General features: G+C 38.6%; 3 protein-coding genes across 5 annotated transcripts; all 3 read left to right on the top strand.

Annotated features, from left to right (window-relative positions):
* The first annotated feature begins 4,898 nt into the window (after window positions 1-4,898).
* On the top strand, window positions 4,899-7,001 carry RpS5a (ribosomal protein S5a). Of its 2 annotated transcripts, none has more exons than XM_012490192.3 (4): window positions 4,899-5,308; window positions 5,382-5,514; window positions 6,213-6,585; window positions 6,664-7,001. In XM_012490192.3, exons 3-4 carry the CDS (start codon window positions 6,220-6,222, stop codon window positions 6,946-6,948), a joined length of 651 nt encoding a protein of 216 aa, XP_012345646.1. In that variant the 5' UTR covers window positions 4,899-5,308; window positions 5,382-5,514; window positions 6,213-6,219; the 3' UTR covers window positions 6,949-7,001. The 2 variants fall into 2 exon arrangements, with proteins under 2 accessions (XP_012345646.1, XP_086760316.1); XM_086904190.1 differs by having other exon boundaries at window positions 4,927-5,308; window positions 5,382-5,462.
* Window positions 7,002-7,038: 37 nt separating this feature from the next.
* ND-13B (NADH dehydrogenase (ubiquinone) subunit ND-13B) lies at window positions 7,039-8,180 on the top strand. Of its 2 annotated transcripts, XM_086904179.1 has the most exons (4): window positions 7,039-7,102; window positions 7,257-7,414; window positions 7,614-7,775; window positions 7,900-8,180. In XM_086904179.1, exons 2-4 carry the CDS (start codon window positions 7,394-7,396, stop codon window positions 8,071-8,073), a joined length of 357 nt encoding a protein of 118 aa, XP_086760305.1. In that variant the 5' UTR covers window positions 7,039-7,102; window positions 7,257-7,393; the 3' UTR covers window positions 8,074-8,180. The 2 variants fall into 2 exon arrangements, with proteins under 2 accessions (XP_086760305.1, XP_003696680.1); XM_003696632.4 differs by lacking the exon at window positions 7,039-7,102 and having other exon boundaries at window positions 7,254-7,414.
* Window positions 8,181-8,603: 423 nt separating this feature from the next.
* Window positions 8,604-19,121, top strand: LOC147658051 (uncharacterized). Its single transcript, XM_086904180.1, has 10 exons — window positions 8,604-9,142; window positions 13,270-13,610; window positions 13,693-14,350; window positions 14,389-14,833; window positions 14,927-15,083; window positions 15,148-15,306; window positions 16,063-17,597; window positions 17,675-18,046; window positions 18,148-18,276; window positions 18,759-19,121. The coding sequence occupies exons 2-10, from the start codon at window positions 13,326-13,328 to the stop codon at window positions 18,955-18,957; spliced, it is 3,939 nt and encodes a 1,312-aa protein (XP_086760306.1). The 5' UTR covers window positions 8,604-9,142; window positions 13,270-13,325; the 3' UTR covers window positions 18,958-19,121.
* Window positions 19,122-19,222: the final 101 nt, after the last annotated feature.

Genomic DNA, 19,222 nt, shown 5'->3' with positions numbered 1-19,222 from the left:
TTTCATGTGGTATACGATAAAAAGATTGGTAAAAGTTGAAATCAAAATTAAATATTTCTATAAAATTACAAATATGTTGTTAAATTTTATATTTCTGTATATTTGTCCATTTTTATACGTTATGTATGTTTCAATATTGATAATTGAATATTGATTTTAAACAAAACCCATTAATTTTAATTTTCTTCATTTTTTCTGTATTTTACATGAGACAAAGAAATTTTTATTTCCAAAATGATTTATCAATTCTGAACATGATTTGTTTTTTAATCGTGAAAAAACTTCCAATAATTATTGTTTAAATGAAAAAAGATATAATTCGAGAATTAAGAATTATTTAGCAATTTTTCGAATAAAATATTATTAAATTTTGATTATATTAAAATATTATTATTGATAATATATACATTCAATTATAGCATTACGTGTTTTTAATTTTAAAATAATTTGTTTCAAAATTCATATTCATATAATGAATTATTAAATTTTACTGTATTGATTTAATTGATTTTCTACTTTAAATGGAATATAAGTGATGAAACTGAATTTATGTATAAATATATTTAAAACGAATATACATTATAAAAAATCATATCATTATCAAATCATAATAAACTAAATCTTAGATTATATACAAGCAAACTGCTAGCTATGCAATGCATTAAATTTTCTTTAGAAATCTTTTCATAACTATATGTATCATATACATCATCTTCTATGATTAAATTCGATATAAATCTTATATCAGTTAAAAAAGTAGATCGTTATGGATACTAAGAAATACTTTGATCTTTTTTAAATATTTTAAAACATGATGCAAAGTCCATAAAATGAAAAATATATATATCCTATCACACTGTATCACAATATGTATATATATTGTAATTATATATATAAAGTTTAAATTCACTCATTTAGTCGGTTTTTTCGAGTATCATTTCTTTTTCGATAATTCTTAGTTCCCATAGTGAATCGTATATACGACGTGATTCATGGCTAAGAGCAAACACACTTAGCAATTCGTTTTATTAAACGATAGCTTTAGAAAAACTTAACGTTTCAAAATTTTCAAATAAACTTATAATTTGTTTCATAATATAATTTTTTGCGGAAAATTATATATTTTTTTATAGAATAAAAAAAAACTTTTACGTATTTTGTATTCTAGTAGTTATTGCATTTTTATTATGTTCTCAATCATATAACATAAATTCTGAAACATTTATCTGTTAATAATGTACTAACAATAAATTTATCTAAATATAAATATAAAATGTAATCTATTTTTCAAGAAAAATAACATTTTTAGCTCATATTTCTTTATACATAGAACTACTCTATTAAAAGCATGCAGGAAGCTAATGTGTTTTAAAAGAACTAAGTGATCTGTTCATTATCATAGTAAATAATATCTATGTAATGCATATTTACATAATTCTGATAAATGTAATATGCTGTGAGATAAATTTCAAAGTCTTCTTTTTATAATCTACCGGTCCAATTTACAAATATTAATACAAAATTTATTGAAATTTTAGAAATATACTTAGAATATATTTAATCTTAGAATGATAAATTATTTTTTCTAAAATATACAATAATTCTTGTTTAAAGTATTTTTTTCAAAAGCAAAAATTATTAAAACAATAATGACAAATATCTTCTTAAATCGTAAAAAAATTTGAAAAAATTAAAATGTAAAATTGTGTATTTCTTTTTATGTTTCTCTCTCCTGCTCCAATCCCTTTTATCCTCTTTCTCTCTTCTTCTTCTGTTTACAATCTCTCGTCAGTTATTCATTGTTGAACGTTAAGTAATTGAACGATGCCTCAAAACGAAATAAAATAAATCGTCATACTTTGGACGAAATTTTTGCTTCTTATAAAATAGAATTTATTCACATTCAAGGTTAAAAAAAGAATGGAAAAAAGAAATCAATAATTATTATTATTTTTGATAGATTTGATTTATAAATGTTTTACGGAATAATTTTTGAATTGATGAAATTCAAACAAAACAGGATTCAAAAATTCTCAATATAGATTTTGGTTTGATTCTCTTTCTCTTTTTCTCTTTCTCTCACATACACACGCATGTACTCTCACTCTTCCACTCTCTTATTTACTCACTCACTCATTCACTCTCTCTTCCCTCTCTCTCTTTCTGCCTGTCTATTCTTTCTGTTTCCCTTTCGATTTCTTGCAATCGATTTACGAAAAATCATTGCAACACGTTAAATATAAGTTAGAATGAAAAAGAGAGAAACATATGAAATAATAGAAAAAATTAGAAAAGATAACAATGTTCGTTGTTCTAAGTTTAGTAAGTATGTCCGAGCCACGAGCGAAAAGCAACGTTGTCAACGAATCGATATCCGGATGGGCGTGGCCTTGTCGATCCTCGCGGATGCTATAACGTGGAATTTCTCGATGGGATCGCAAAATTATCGTTCGTAAAAATTTAATTTACTAAAAATTAAATTCGAGATGAACACCGCGTTTATTTGACCACTTAACGCCCAAGTTTCTTTGCAGTTTTATCAAAACGGAATTTATTTAATTTTCGTTTGCTTTTTTTGCTTTATGTATTACAATATTAATTTCTAATCAGAATCGTTTTTTAAGCAGAATTCAAATAATCTCGATGTTATTAAAAATCTTTTTAAATCATTTTACTTTTGAGTTTTTTTTTAATCACTTTGTCCAATCGTTATATTATGTATATATATTTCTCATATATAATATTTCTGAATTTTGTCAGTTTTGTTATAATTAATTTCATATAATAATATTAAAAACAAGATTATATCGTTTCTGTATCATTTCTGAATTAATAAAACATAATAGGAGTTGAAATTACTTATTTAAAAAAATATTAAAAGATTCAGTTGAAAAAGAAAAAAATTTGATCAGCGTGAGTAGGACGTTCCAGAAGCCTAGTTGAAGCATCGAAGAACCGATTGGAAAGGACTGACAGTGTTCGGAGTAGTGAAAAGAAGAAAGGACGAACGATAGAAGAGAGGGGGATGAGAAAAGGGAGCTTGGAACATGATGCATAGAGAGGGGAGGGCGGAGTAAGGTCAGAGGAAAAGACAGGGGACAGTACGCGAGAAGAGTATTCGCAGCATGTGGTCTCGTCAACCCTCTTGCACGCTTTTCTTTTCACTTATCTCTGTTGCCTCTCTTTCAAGGCCTATGTGTACCTCGTGTTTTCGTCTACCTTCGCACACCGATTTCGTACTTTCATTACCGTTGCTCCATTTGAATTTCCCCTTGGGTTCAAAACTTACTTTCTACCTCACCTACCTACCTCTCTTTGTAAATACTAATTGCTCTATACAAACATCCGAAATGTACTTAACGTTTTCCTTGTCTGTGCAAACTTCCAAGGAATTTTTTGTCTTTTTCTTTTATACGTCTTTTTCTTCATTTTTATTATTGTGTATCCATTAATTATGTTTACACATCATTTCTTTTCTTTCTATTTTTAATATATCTTTTCATTCTTTTTCAATTTTCATTTTTTACGTAAAACATCAACATAAAAATACAAAGCAATATATCTTCTTTTTCTCATTTAAATTTTTTCAAATAATTTGTTTACCTCTTTCATCTTTCACCTTATCTTCTCTCTCCTTTTCAAATTATTTTTTCCAATACGAACAAATATATACAAATATGGATAGTATTTTCATATTTATGTTTGAAAATAAGTTAAAAATCTTCTCAATTATGCTCGCTATTTGTTATATAATATATATATACAATTATCGTAATAAGTAGCATAGATTATTGTGATAATACAAAGTAACAATATAAACGAATATATAGATTAAAATAGATGATAATTAATTGGATGTATTGAAAAAAAATGAAAGAAAAATTAGAGAGTGCTCATGAAATGGTCGGAGACGGCAGGTAGGGAAATCTGTAGTTACGTTACTGAACGACTACCCTCTAGCGATTCGCTAAGTTGCTAGGATACACCCCACGTTCGAACCCTCCCACGATTCGGCTATCGGTGCCCTTCTACCTTTCATCGCGTTGCTTTTACTGTAAGAAAAACATCAACCAGCTAAACTAGACGCAGATTCAAAGCAAAATTCTACCGTTCTAATTTACTGTTAATGCCTTTTCTTATTTACTCCTTTGCTCCTTTGCACGTAATCGACGTAAACGATTGTCAGCGTTTATCGTGTTAATTTTATATTAGGAATTATTCCATTCGATAAGTTTTTTTTTAATGACAAAAGTTCTTTTTCTGTGGTAAAAAATTTAAAAATATGTTTCAAAGACGAACATAAAATACTAAAATTATGTTTACAAATATGCATATACACACATATATATATATGTTTTTCAGATTGCTAAGATCATCTAACAAAAATTTATTTAATTTATTTTTCATTGTAATATTCATATATTAATAAAATGTATTCATCAAAATTTTAGACATATTATTATAAATTATTCCCAATATTTCTCTCGTCTAAGTCAAATTCACCATTGCTATTTAATTTAAGCATGAAATCAACTGCATTTATATGCTTTCATTAGATTTTAATGATCAGAACACTTTTCTAATCGATGAAATAACCGACCTGATATTTAAATTTTTGTACTTAGGGTTTCTCTTTCCAATATACATCTTACTCGTTTCGCAAGTATATCACGTATAGTATATTATATATACTCGCTACCTGGACAACTGTACTTTATAAAAACATCAATACAGCGCGCAACATTTTTATACAATATATATAATTTTTGAAGAAATCAAAATACATTGTATTATTAACATATGAGATGATATATTAATATAAATTAGAAATAAATATAAAAATATAAATAACACTTACCGTTTCCTTCTGAAGACCGGAAGTTGTTCCAGAATTTTTAGTAGTGACATCTTTCGTATTTGACGTGAACTTATCTATTCGACATGTACCGGTTTATTCGGTAACCGGTACTAACCCCAAACATGAAATCAAACACTTTATCGTAGACTATAACAAATTGTTTCACATCCACACTTTTTAAAGATTGCGATAACTCAATGGAATACCATTAAAATTTAATAATAATATGTAATTTAAGTAGAATTACTCATAAATATACGCTCAAAATGGCAACTCACGAACCAATCGTCTCTGCTTGTGCGTTTACAGTACTGATGTTAAGACTTTGTGGTCAAATTAACAACTATAAAATCGAAAATTCCTATCGCTTTCTTGATAAAATAAACAATAAATAAAACAACAAATAATATAAATCAATTATACGTGAAAGTAATCTTTATTATGTTATCGGTATGTATAATATAAAATTTGAAAATTATTATGTCGCATGTTGAAATTGATTAAGGTATGTAAAATCCGGCAGTCACAGGTCGGAGCGCCACTAGTGTCATGGCCTTTTCCTGTTCACGCTTAGTCCAAAGAAGACGTGAACGAAAGTTGTATGGTAAGGAATTCGAAAGTTCGATGTCTTTACCCGACCGGTTGTGTTGAAAAAGGTGATATTGAAAAATATTGAAAATTTATGAAAAGTAATTCGCGACCAAAACATATAATACGCTCTAGAATTTATCAGTTAAAAGTGTTCTCGGTCGACCACATGGCCACATGTCTTTATGATACTCATACACGTTTTATATCAACAAAGTTATGGCGTTTCATAAATAACATTCAAAACAATTATAAACGTCAAATCGAAAAGAAATTGTGTCTAATGTGCATGTTATTTCAAGTTTTCTGTTTTGTTATAATTTGTGTCAAATTTTGCATTTGAACTGAACAATGTTTATGTATCTTTTATTCATTTTATTTCTTTTTCTTCTTAATAATGTATTATATTAATTATCATACGACATGTACAAAGATTATTTGAATTCGTAAAAGATTATTTTTGAAGTATATTCGATAATTAATAATATTTTTTTAAGGAACAATTATTATTTGAACCAATCAATGCATCTATATAATAAATCTATAATCAATATATATTTTTCTTTATCCTTTAATATTAAAGATACTTTGCAACACATGACAATCTATATTAAATTTTCATTATATTATATTTCTATTTTATTTATTATATACAAATATATTAATTAACATTGATATCATCAAAATAATCTATAAATATATATATATATATATATATTTTAAAAAATATATATATGAGTTTTTAATGATAATTTATATTTTGTAGATAAATCATGGCTGAAATGGAAACATACGATGATATAGTGGTACCTACCACAACGACATTACCAGTGGCCCTTTCTGCAGAATTACCTGAAATTAAATTATTTGGTCGCTGGAATTGTGATGATGTACAAGTAAATGATATGTCTTTACAAGATTATATTGCCGTTAAAGAGAAAAATGCAAAATATTTACCACATTCTGCTGGACGTTATGCTGCAAAACGATTTCGAAAAGCTCAATGTCCTATAGTCGAACGTTTGACAAACTCTTTAATGATGCATGGTAGAAATAATGGGAAAAAATTAATGGCAGTAAGAATTGTAAAACATGCCTTTGAAATAATTCACCTGCTTACAGGTGATAATCCTCTACAGGTAATTAATATTTTAAGTCATTACTTTAACATTCTTATGTGGAAGTTACAATAAAAATACTTTTATATTCGAATAAAGGTTCTTGTGACGGCTATCATCAATTCTGGACCTAGAGAAGATTCTACGCGTATTGGTCGCGCTGGTACAGTTAGGAGACAGGCGGTGGACGTTTCTCCATTACGACGAGTAAATCAGGCTATTTGGTTGTTATGTACAGGTGCTAGGGAAGCCGCGTTCCGTAATATTAAAACCATCGCCGAATGTTTAGCTGATGAACTCATTAATGCTGCCAAAGGTTCGTCTAACTCTTACGCGATTAAAAAGAAAGACGAACTCGAACGTGTTGCTAAATCTAATCGATAAATATGTTTACTCGTATAAAAACATAAAAATAAATGATCTATCTTTAAAACGAATTTTGTTATATCTTATATCTCTCTCTATATATATATATATATATTCCCCTATATTTCTTTCATTGAAGTTATTCATTAGTATTATCAATAAATCACAACAGGTAAGGAAATCAAATGCACATTAATTAGAATCTAATTTTATTACATGAAAATGAAAAAATAAATGGAAAATAATTCGATTCAAGAAAAAAATATAAACAATATTGTTTAGAAATTAATTTTGTGCATGGTTACACGTGTCTTTGGTGTTGGTAGTTTATTCGGTAAGGAATGATGGTGCTGTGATGCAGTGTTACCACTACAGAAAATATATCGTAATAATTTCGACGTCGACTCGAATCGAGTAGTCGCGTAATTGGTTTTTATTTTAAGCGGATCGTACATGTACGATCATGTCAAGAATTCTGAAAAAGGTAAGACATTCATATAATTAAATATAATGGATAACACGTATTCAATAATGATTTCTTTATTTCTGGAATATGATCTTATCATCTCGTTCAAAACATAACCAAATTATTAATATAATAGTATGGTTATAGTAAATATTTATAACATTCATTAATATTTTCCGATTCATTTTGTTTGAACATGGTATCTATTTATTCGTAGACAACAGGATTAACGGGACTCGCCGTGTCCTCGAATCCTCGTTCGGAACTTCGTGTACTGTATGATAGAATTTTGCGACTTTCGAGTCATTTGCCGAAGGAATATATTTACAGAAAGTCTGTCGAGAATTTGGCGAAGGAAAGAGCTAATATCGTGGAACAGGTAATTTTTCACTTAATAATTATTTTGTTGTATACTCTAATCGCATGAAAGATATTTGAAATAGATTTTTACATCGAATCGAATTATTGTTCGAACTATTGATATAGCGTATTTAACATTACAGAATGAAAATATTGCCGTTATAGAAGAAAAGATAAATCAAGGACAAATAGAAGAATTAATAAACCATGCAAAAAACGAAATATTTTTGATACAAGAGATGATTGAACAGCGGCCGTGGGAAAACTTGATGGAGAAAGCACCACCACATCAATGGACTTGGCCAGCTCACAAATAATTTTAATCGTTTTTAATATATTTGTAAATAGTATTGAATAAGCATATGCTTATGAATTTTTAATGTAATCCAATTGTAGATTAAATTACGTATCTATATATCACATAGCCAACAATTGTGTTTATTTGTAGAAGCTTTCCTAATATGAGATGAATATAGAGGTTAACTCTATATAACGTTTATAATTGGTTCACATTCGACTGACAATATTTCCGAGAAGTTGAACGACGAACGGAGAAAGTCAGAAAATTCGTTAATTCGAATGTTTGGTGGAAAAAAGTGGCAAAACGTTAAATGGCAACACCTACTAGATGGAACGAAGAAACAATCACATGACACACTCGAATAGAAGCTACGTTGAAAGGAATGCAGCAAGGAAAAAGATACGAAGGAAGGTAGGGGAAAGGACAATGTTATACGTTGCACAGTTAGAAGAAAAGGATGCAGATATGGTAGGCAGGTTGGTAGATAGATGAAACACGAGCAATGGTAGGAGAACGGTTTTAACAAACGTTCGCAGGGGTGGGGATTCGAGAGCCGCCGTTGCCGCCGCCACCGTCGCTCAGTTCCGATTTCGCGTCGCGTTCGAGGATAAGGACCGCGCGGATCGCACTCTCTTTCGAGTCGTCTAATCATCTGGACGCGGTGTGCAGTTCTACGGTTTCGCACTTTGTTTTCTTCTTCCTCTTTTTCTTTCTTTTTCCCTTTCTTTTTCCCCCCTTCTGTCGTCACACTTTCCTCTTTCATCTCTCCTATCTTCTCATTTTTATTCCGCTTCTCATTCTTTTTTTCGTCGATACCTACTTTCTCATTCACTTCTTTATCCGATTTTCGTCCGGAATATAACATAACGTTCGTTATTGTGATACAGGTGCAGATATCAAAAGTACAATCACAGTATCGCGTAGTTAAGATATTTAAAATTAACGTTAAAAAGATGCGCTACAGCACGCGTGAAACAAAAAACGAATCTTTAGGATAATAAAAATCGATCAATCAAACTTCGCATAATTTGATTTTTATGTTGCCTGCTGTCCATAAGTCTATATCGTCGTTTTAATTAAAGCAAGTAAGTACGTACATAGATATAAGTACAATAAGTAAAAATCGACGTATCTAACAACATGTACATATTTATTTATTATAATCGATAATATTCAATTTCGATAGTATATATATATATTATATTAAAGATTATCAATATTTGAAGTTCAAGCAATAACAGTAATAATTGTAAAAGGCAAATCTTTGTCTAATTAAAAGAATGAATTTTTTATGAATTTGTGTTTAGATAGAAGATAGAAACGCGTTACGAGAGAAAGATGTTTGTCAAATTTGTAAAAAGTGTGTAACCGAAATGGACGTGAACGAACGCAATAGAAGTTTCATCTCAACGGTAAATGTGTAGATTCTGAAACAAGGAACAATACTACGTGGAAAAAAGCGTGTTCCTGTTCCCGTTCCCGTTCCCGAATACAATGCGCGTAATTTTGTTGATTGCGACGAAACGAAAGCGGTAGAGATATTAGCATCGCTCGAATGAACAGCGAAAACGGCCTCGCGGGAAATTCGCGTTCCTTTCCTAACGTTGTTTATTAGTTTTCTCGAACGATTTTCGAATCAGTTCTCGTTGCAGAACAAATACAAAAGAAGTATCAAAAGAATTGGCGAAATCGGAAGAAGGTTAACGCGCCGTGACGTTGCCCCGTTAGATGCCTCTCGGTTGATGCGCTCCTACCGCCACTACCAGCTTTGTTTATACAGGTACTCTTGAATCATTCCTGCAACGCCATCTTTTCTCTTTTTGTTCTTATTTTGATGACGGTATCAAGTTTAATATCGTTCAAGATCGCGAATGGCAGGATTCAAAATTCCGCGATACGAGTAAATTCACCGTAAAGCGAGCGATCGGCAAGGATAGATAAAAGTTTAGGTGCGATTCAAGTTTCACGGGAAAATCGATTCACCTCGGTGCAACGTTCCGCTGTTCGGTTTTCTTACCGGTTCACGTTACTGGATTCCATAGAACGAGATATAACTATCCGAGGATGACGACCGATTTTATTCACGTGTTTTATCAAGGAAAAACACTTTGAAAACATATGCGATTAAAGCATAGAAAATTTTGTATAAGATTCGATTTGTGCGCGGATATTACACGTTCTCGAGTTTGCTCGCCCAGTCACAACCACATGTAATTGTAACTATCACTCGAATCTGTGGCAATGCGTACATATACAATTTTTATTAGTCATTTAATAAAATTAAAGAAAAGCTTTCGCTTCGTAGTTTCCAATTGACGAGAGAGTATCTCATCTAGGAATTGCGGATCGTAAATGAATAGTCGTTTTATCGTTGCCGTTTCCTTTAGAACACGGTTGATTTTTCACAACCAAAAAATTATCGAGTTTTGCGCGCTTTCTTTTCTTAGAAATCGTTCTTCCAGCATGGACGGATTACGGATCCTTTTCTGTTTTTATTCGATTCGAGTGGACGTGCTGTTTTCCCACCATTTTTATCCCAATCAATGTCTCGTTCATAGGCGATTTCTTCTTTTTTTTAAAACATTTCTTATACAGAGAGTGATGGATTTAAAAGAATAGCATTCGAACACGAAGCAAGATCGTTTTGGTCTTGGACGCATCGTTCCTCTTTTGCGCAAATACAGCTTTCACTTCTCGCTGGCTCTTGCCATTTGCCCTTCAGCGTCGAGGACGTCTGTCTGCGTTGAATTATCGCGCTCCGCATAACATAATTCTTCGTCGAATAGTGGAATAAGTAATAACTTTGATTATAAGTTGATAAAAATAGAATAAATTTTATCTATTTTTTTTATTATTATTATTAAGATTAACAGTAGGATTTTTCTTTCAAAAGAAAGAGAAGTACGATTATTCAATGTGTTTTTTCCTCGAGTTTACAAACTTGCAAAGAATCGGAGATCCGTGCAATACGCGAAGGAAGTTTCGCAACGAATGTTTCATCTCGCGAAAGAATTATACGTACGATGGTTGCGCGATCGATCTGAATTTTCGATGTCAGTTTTTGGATAATGGATCAAGACAATATCGCGAAGAACAATAACGAAGGAAATCGGAAATTGATACGGACAATGAAGGCGTATGGGAATTTTCGGAAAAATAGTCATCGCAAAAAGTAGCGGCTCATCGAAGGGATTCATACCATACGGAACGTGGAACAAACGACGAAGATCGAATCGATCGATCGATCGTATATGTACTTACACGGATCACGGATCGACGGATCGTATCTACCTCCGCTCTGCGTCCAAAAACTTCCGCGCTATCTTTCATTCCTCCTCTCTCTCTCTCTCTCTCTCTCTCTCTCTCTCTCTCTCTCTCTCTCTCTACACTTCTACCTCTACCTCTACCTCCCTTCCTATTCCCTCCTTTCGTACTCTGGCATGCAACTAGCTCTCTCTTTACCGGTATAAGTAAGTATGTACCACATCGCTCGGTTGCCTCTACCATATAGATAAAGTATACGCACACACGCCGTTCCGTCCCTTCTCTTTTCTCCACCTTTCGCTCAATCGGTCTGCGAACCTTGCTACGTAGCTTTCCTTCCGCATACCAAAATTCCTGGGAAACGATGCTGAGAAAATAATTCCGAACGATGTAGTTTTTTTCTCTTTCGTTAGCGTTCTTTCGCCCGTTCTTTCTTCGTCTGGTTCGTTCGCTCCGTCGAATCCGACGATCAACGAAGTTTTTGCGCTCTTACCAGCCAACACGCATGCGCACAGGTGCGAATGGAATAGGTGCGGCACACTGCACTTGCGCGACTGAGACTGACCTAGATGCCTCGCGAATAAAATACATCCGTATTTATTCTCGATATCCTACCGTTCTCTCGTACATCTCCTAATCCGTAGCCTCTTCTCTTCGATTTTTTCCGTTTCCTCCCGATTAATCACCATCTTTCCAAAATTATGCACAATCGAAATAATCGGGTTTTCATAGAATTTTCTTTCGAATTTCGATACGAAACGTGAGTTCGAACTAGGAGCGTAAAACGACAAGACTTACCAACGTCCGGCCAACTCAAACGATAACCGGTTATGCGTTTTGTTCGCTCTCTTTCCGTGGAACTCGCCTTCGTTCTTGGATAACGTTTCGGGCATTTGCTCTCGTTCCTCTCTTCATTCTCTCGATTTATTTCTTATCTGACTCTTGAGGTCGATCTTAAGATCGCGCAACTATCGAAAAATGATTCGCGCGTTTCGTGAACAGAGCTAACGATCCACGACTAATCGGCCTATCGCGGTCTACGAGTAAACGAACGAATTTTACCGTATTCGAGTTTTCTTTATCCTTTCCTTCATCTTCGTAAGCTTATGTACAAATTAAAAATATAGAGGAGAGAATGCTATCCGAAAAGACAGGCGAATCGATTCGTTCTTTCTTTCTCTTCGTGAATTCTTCGCGCGCGATGATCGAATTTCGGTCATGAAACACGTTCGCGGCTTCGAAAGCGAAGAGAGAACGCAGACGCGTACGGGCTGACAGTTATCGCGGCTTGTCCGCTCTCACCGGATATACCAGATCGAACTTGTCCGCGTTCTCCTAAGGGAAGACTTTCTTTTTCGCGCGTGGACCGCGACCTCGATCCGATTTCATCTCTCTCTCTCTCTCTCTCTCTCTCTCTCTCTCTCTCTCTCTCTCTCTCTCTCTCTCTCTACTTTTCACAAATTAGATTAATATTATCGTACGATCTCGCGAAAGTTAGCAAACATCTTTATCATCTCGAATATAGATGACCACCAATGAACGAACGAACGAACGAACGAAGGTCAAAGAAGCGTGACGATCGACGGCGAAGCTTTCTCTTCGATATTGCGCAACGAGTTCGGAACGATTTATCCGCATTTCTCGTTACTGCATAAATTCGACCGCGATACTTGAACACACGCGTAATCTATCGTTCGTTGGCCGGTCGATTTATTCGAACTCGGACCGATTCGAACCCGTTAGGCAAAACCGTTATCGTTGGTATCGAGCGTGGTTGTTGCTCTTCGCTTTGCTCGATTCGCTTCCGCGGGCAACGAGCGTTTCCTTCGCGCCTTTGGCAGCTGCGCCCCTCGAATTCCCGCCTCGAAACGAAACTACTTTTATCTACTCTAAAACTATCGTTAAAATCGTGAAAAATCGTGTTTCTTTCTTTCTTTCTTTTTCACAGAAGATGGAGGATCGGTCGAGATATCATCCGTAGTGATCGGGCAGGCTCGCGTCAAGATGGGCAACAATGGAAGCAGCTCGAACAGGGATCAACAGGTCGGATCCGTGTGCTCGAACGGGGTGGCGAACGTGGACGGAACGAACGGCCATCACGGATGGTCCCAATCGTTCCCTCGAGAGTTGACGAGACACAGGTCGCAGCCGAGCGCCGCGCGGAAAGTTCTTCCCGAGCCGCCGGGTCAAAGGCTGCGCGCGACCGACAACGGGAGCATCATACACAACGGTGGAACGATCAGCGGCCGCAGACCGCCGACCTTCGCCTCGTCCCGCGATCTCGCCAAGGTAAAGGGTGTCCGTGAGTAAGGAGGCGAGGCGAAAACTCGCGGGAAAGCGGATTCCCTTCATCTCTCGTCTCTCGTTCCAGCGCAACGATCATCCGCCTCCGTCGTTCCTTCGAGAGAGGAGCGGCTCCGCCTCGAACCTCGTCCGACCCTGCTCCAGACGAATCGACCGCCACTATTATCGATCGAGTCGCGACCACTCGATCGACGCGAGCGCGGCCATCCTCGACCCGAAGAGGTTCGGCAGCGAGCCCGATCTTCGCTCCACACCCGACCTCGTCGAGGCCTCCACGATGGAAAGAGCAGCAGCCGTGGAAGCGGAAGCGTCGCGCCACCACCGCTACCACGGCAAAGAGTCGAGGGAACGGCTCGCGGAGAGCGCATGCTCCAAGGCTAGGAAAAAGTATAAAGCTCCCGCTCCGCCCGCCTCCCCCCGTCTCCGCGCCAACTCCTCGCCCGCGGCCGAAAACTCTCGCCCCCCGAGCCGAAACCTCGACCCACGCCTCTCTGCCCATTCCCGAGCCGAGCATCGACCGCGCGACGACCAATCGACGAATCGGACCAAAGTCGAACCACCGCCCCGAAGATCTCGATTGTTCAAGACCCGTGCCGAATCGAAGAGGGCGCAGATCGGTTGGCAGTTGTCGCCCGCCGACACGCGCGACCTCACCTCGATGAACGGCGGCTCGCGTTCCGACAACGAGCTCGCCGCGACCGAGGCGGGCGTCGAGCGCGACCACCGTCGTATTCCGCCTCGACGCTCCCACCTCGCCGAGCAGCTCATCACCACCACGGGAAGGGCAACACGCTTCAAAGAAGCGTCAGCAATCCGGAATTCCAAGCCGAGTTGATTCGAGTCGCTAAAAAGGTGCGCGACAAGTTGGACTCGAGCGGGAAATTGACGGACGGGTCGATCCGCGACACCCGATACGATCGAAAACTGCCCGCTTCTCGGCCGAGCGGTAATAATCGGCGTAGTAACCAGAACGAACGCGGCAAGGAGGATCGGGAGGGCGGGGAGGAGGCATGCGCGCAGGGGCCAAGGTCGAGGGATCGTTTCGCGAGACGCGAGATGGAATCGCAACGGGATCAATTTCGGGACGAGAACTCGGATTCTGACGGTTCGAAGCTCGCCACGGTCGATCGATCGCGAGAAGGGACGGGTAATTCCGTTTCGAACGAACGATCATCAGGAGGAGGAGGAGGAGGAGGACAGGACGAAGCGTAAGTCGTCGTTTCTTTTTCATCATCGTTCTTTTCCAGTCCACGAATTTTCTCACTCTCGTACTTATCGTACTTACTCGGATCCCCGATTAGATTTGCCTCCATCACAGCGCAACCCGTAACGCCAAAAACTACTTTCTACTTCGGCATGAACGAACGTTTCCTGGGCGAATCGCGCAACGACGAGGACCGCGATCGTGGAGACGGCAGAGCTTCCATGGACGGGATTCTCGACGACGCGGACGAGGACGTGAGTTGTTCATCTGTTGTCTTTCGTTTCGATCGATTTGATCAATCGAATCCTTCGTTTTCAGGAGAAAAACGTCGTGGAGAATATTTCGTTGAAGTTGCGGCCAACCCTGCCGAAAAAACAATTGGAAATCCCGCGATTCTCGCCATCCGCTGCCTGGAGATTGCTTTCTACGTTGGAAACTCCGGGTCCGAGCATGAGCACTGCCAGCGAAGAAATGCCGGTTTGAAATCCCCTCTCTTTCTCTCTCCATCTCTATCTATCTATCTATCAGGTTCGGAAAGTAATTTCGTTTTTTCACACGAGTGTCGCTAGTTGAACGTTTATCCAGCCAACTTCATACTAGAGTAGAAATTATTGGGTTGTTTGGAAAATAATTTCGTTTTCTCGACACTAGTGTCGCTGGTTGAACATTTATCCAGCAAACTTCATTTTAAACCGTGTTATATTTTGAGAGTTTATATTTCATGGTTTATTTATAAAAAAAATTCGTCCGATTCTTTGCGCAGTTGTGTTTTTCGTGCACGGTAACAAAGATGCAAGACCAAAAGGATCATTTTCGGCATATTTTACTTTTTTTATTACGGAAAAGATAAGAATGCTGTTCAGAATGCAAGAAAAAAGTTACGCGAAGTTTATGAAAAAGATGTATTAACCGTGCGCCAGTGTGGTTTTCAAAATTTCGTTCCGACAATTTTGACGTTAAAGATGCGCCACGTTCTGAAAGACCGGTCGAAGACCCGATGAAGACGAAATAAAGACATTCGATTGAAGCAAACCGACGAACAACTCGTGAAATTGCTACGGGATCGAATTCGACTGTTCACGATCACGCGTTAAAAAAGTGTGTTTCATTGTCGTGAAAAGAAAAAACGAAATTACTCTCCTACAAGCAATCCAATATCTATCTATCTCTCTATATTTTTCCTTCTTCCTTTACATGGTTAAATGTTATCCATGATGGATCGATTCGTTGCAGGTGATGTTCGAGGAACGGATAGAACGACTCTCGAGGCCGCCCCCGCTTTTCCCACTCTCGTTGGGAGCTCGAAGCTGGCACGACAAGTCCGGTGATTCCGGGATATCGGGGGATGCCGGGGCCGGTAACGAAGACTCTTTCGACGTGAGCACGATCAACAGAGCTAAGACCACGGTGACCAGGCCGACTTGGACCCCGCAGCAGGATTTGGGAGAGGAATCGAGCAGCGACGCAGGCGTCGATTCCCCCCCACCCCTATCCGCACCCATGAAGTATCGTTCCCCGCGGGGTCACGTGTTCTCCCTCTCGTTGCCCAGGGACGAAGCGAGGGCCTCGATGTGCCTCTGCCCGCCCGAGACAAAGACCAGGGACGCGTTCGCCTTCAACTCCCTTCAAAAATTGAAACGATCCGTGTCCGGGGCGCTGGGGATCGGATCGCACGATCACACCGCCCACAGGAAATATAACAACACTCTCGACGACAATTGGCTCTTGTCCACCAGCGCGCCCACCTCCCTCCAACACTCTCGTCTTCGCCTCGAAACCGCGCCAATCTCTCCCACCGTTTGTCGCCCCTTCCCCCATCGCCGCGTTCCGGCCGCGTGCCCGTGCGACAGCGAGAACGAAGACAACGACGGCGACGAAGACGACGATGACGACGAGGAGGACGAGGACGAGGACGAGGACGACGAAGACGAGGAGGATGAAGACGAGGAGGACGACGAGAATGTCGCGCGCGATCGTGAGTCGTCGAAGAAGAGGCGAGACGACGAAGACGAAGCGCGATCGAACGGCGACAAAGCGAAGGAAAACGACTTCCCGGTAATCATGAAACCTCCGTCGTTCTCGTACTTGACACCCGGCGGCCACGTTATGTATCTACCGGAAACGAACGAAACGGAACATCGAGTGCAAAATTTGAACGGTAGAAAGATCGGGGAAGAAGGTGGCGTAACGAGGCGGAAATTAAATAACGGGGAATCGATGGAACGCGAGATTGCCGCCTCTTTCCGATTGAGCTCGTGCAAGGAGTGCAAGGATAAGGACGGTTGCGAAGAGGCGAAGAGGCGTAAGGAGAAGCGCAGGGACGAGATCGAGGATGTTTCGAATCGACGACGCGAGGTGGATAAAAGTTTGAAGAATCATCGTGTCGACGAGAATGGTTGCAGGGAACGGAACGAGTTCTCCACTTGTCCCGAACCACCGAAACAAAGGAGAACGTTCTCGCCGTCATCTACCAGCGATAATCCTTCCCCGCGGGTCCCATGGGTCTGCGACGCGAATGAAACGAAGTCGCAACGGAAGAGTAATTCGCGGGGGAAAAGATTCACGTTTCAGTCGACGGTGAGGCAGATAGAGAGGCGGCGATTGGCGGAAAAATTGTCGAGGGAGGCCGAGGCGAAGGAGCGTCAAAGGAAGGGTGAACTGGAGGCGATGCGAAAAGTGGAGGAAGAGTTTCAACGGAAACGCGCGAAGGAGAAGGCGAGTATCAGACAACAGTTGCGCCTGTTCAAAGAAATGGAAGAGAATTTCAAGTACGTATATTCCCACCGATATACTATACGTTTTCTGTGTTTGTTTCGCGCTGTAACTCGATATCTCGTCCTCGTAGCAGCTTGCCAACCCCGCCGGATTGGGACGGTTCGCAGTTGTCTCGCGCGGATCCGGACGGCGCGCCTTCCTCCACCGCATCTTCCCCCACTTCGTTGCCGAACGGGAATCCGCCGATAATCACGAGCACCGGTAAACGCGGTGACACGGCAGAACTGGCCAAGCAACCTCGTCCCGATTCCAAAGGCTATCGTCCAAAGTATTACGATTGGCCACCGGATACCGCCAATCATTCGGATCACAAGCAAACCACCGTTCATCCCAAGATCGTTTGCGATATTCCCAAAAGCTCGCCCGTTTTCGTCCACGCGAATCTTCATTCCGGCAAGCCACCTGTCGTGTCCAATTCCACTCCAAAGTCGGATAATTATAGGTGAGCTGGAATTTATCGCGCCTATTATTATGCAACAGCGTCCGAGATCGATATTTACTCTCTTCTTCTTTCTCTCCATTCTCGAATTTTTTTCTCGATAGGAAAGATTTCGCGCACGGTACAATGGTAACTAGAACTTCTTTCGCGAGTAGCGATAGCGAACTTTCGCAACCAAACACGAGGCCGCACTCCAGGGAGAACGGGATCAAGATAAAATCTCATCGGCCTAGGTAAGATTTCGCGATAACATCCTAGAAAATTGTAAATGAAATTTATACCGAAACCGATTCCCATTCCATTCCCTTCGTTCACGCTTGTAATTTCGTAATTTGTTCCCGCTTCGCGATCGTTGATCGTCGCCTATATATCTATTTTTCATTTCGTGCAGGTTTTAATCCGGGCATGAACGTAGAAATGTTAATCCTAACGCCTCTAGTCATCTAACAACGCTTCACTTTAAAGCTAAGTTAATTGTGCATGGATACCTCGATACCACGAGAATTCAGCGAATTGACAATTCGTTTCAAAAAAGAAAGAGAAATAAATACATCTCGCGTCTTCGCGTTTCTTCGATAAAAAGAAAGAACGAAAAATACTTAAACTTTAACGTGAACACGAATCGTCGAATCGCAATTCTTTCAATTCCTATATCCAAGAGCCAGACAAGCGTGGAACGAAGACGAACAACAACGAACGAACGTTGAACGAACAGGTCCACCAGTCCTGCACGAAGCGCGGACGTAGCGACATCTAAGGAAGATTTGTCCCAGCTGATCGAACCAACCGAACATCCGAAGAATCCTACTGCGCATCAATTTACACCGATAAGTGGATTACAACCGTTCACGAAACGAAAAACGTATAGGCCAATTTTTTACAATCCTTGTCCAACTCCACCCATTCCGAGTTAATTTCTTTCTCGAAAAGAAAGTTTCTCTCTTTTGTATCGCGAAACTTCTTCTTTTCCCTACTATCATTTTATATATACGTATATTATTGTTATTATATATATGTATATAACACGGTGTATATATGTATGTAATATAATAAAATAAAACTAATATCTTGTTTTCCATTCGATCATTATTGTTTTCCCTATTTATCTATTCGTCACGTTCTTGATTCTAAACAGGAATTCTTCGATACGAATTCTTGCCAATTCATCTACGCGCATGC

This window comes from Apis florea, unplaced genomic scaffold, assembly GCF_048593485.1.
Source record: "Apis florea isolate Af1SG1 unplaced genomic scaffold, ASM4859348v1 contig_2350_pilon, whole genome shotgun sequence".
Classification (NCBI taxonomy): domain Eukaryota; kingdom Metazoa; phylum Arthropoda; class Insecta; order Hymenoptera; family Apidae; genus Apis; species Apis florea.
The sequence above is the reverse complement of the archived record's forward strand: the minus strand, read 5'-3'. Positions and strand labels throughout refer to the sequence as shown.

Bases quoted from the DNA above. Each gene is read 5' to 3' on its own strand.
- LOC147658051 (XM_086904180.1), top strand. From the start codon at position 13,326: ATGGGCAACAATGGAAGCAGCTCGAACAGGGATCAACAGGTCGGATCC. The intron at 15,307-16,062 runs GTTTGAAATCCC...GATTCGTTGCAG, and splicing joins CTGCCAGCGAAGAAATGCCG to GTGATGTTCGAGGAACGGAT. The intron at 18,047-18,147 runs GTGAGCTGGAAT...TTTTCTCGATAG, and splicing joins CCAAAGTCGGATAATTATAG to GAAAGATTTCGCGCACGGTA.
- RpS5a (XM_012490192.3), top strand. From the start codon at position 6,220: ATGGCTGAAATGGAAACATACGATGATATAGTGGTACCTACCACAACG. The intron at 6,586-6,663 runs GTAATTAATATT...ATTCGAATAAAG, and splicing joins CAGGTGATAATCCTCTACAG to GTTCTTGTGACGGCTATCAT.
- ND-13B (XM_086904179.1), top strand. From the start codon at position 7,394: ATGTCAAGAATTCTGAAAAAG. The intron at 7,415-7,613 runs GTAAGACATTCA...ATTTATTCGTAG, and splicing joins TGTCAAGAATTCTGAAAAAG to ACAACAGGATTAACGGGACT. The intron at 7,776-7,899 runs GTAATTTTTCAC...TTAACATTACAG, and splicing joins GAGCTAATATCGTGGAACAG to AATGAAAATATTGCCGTTAT.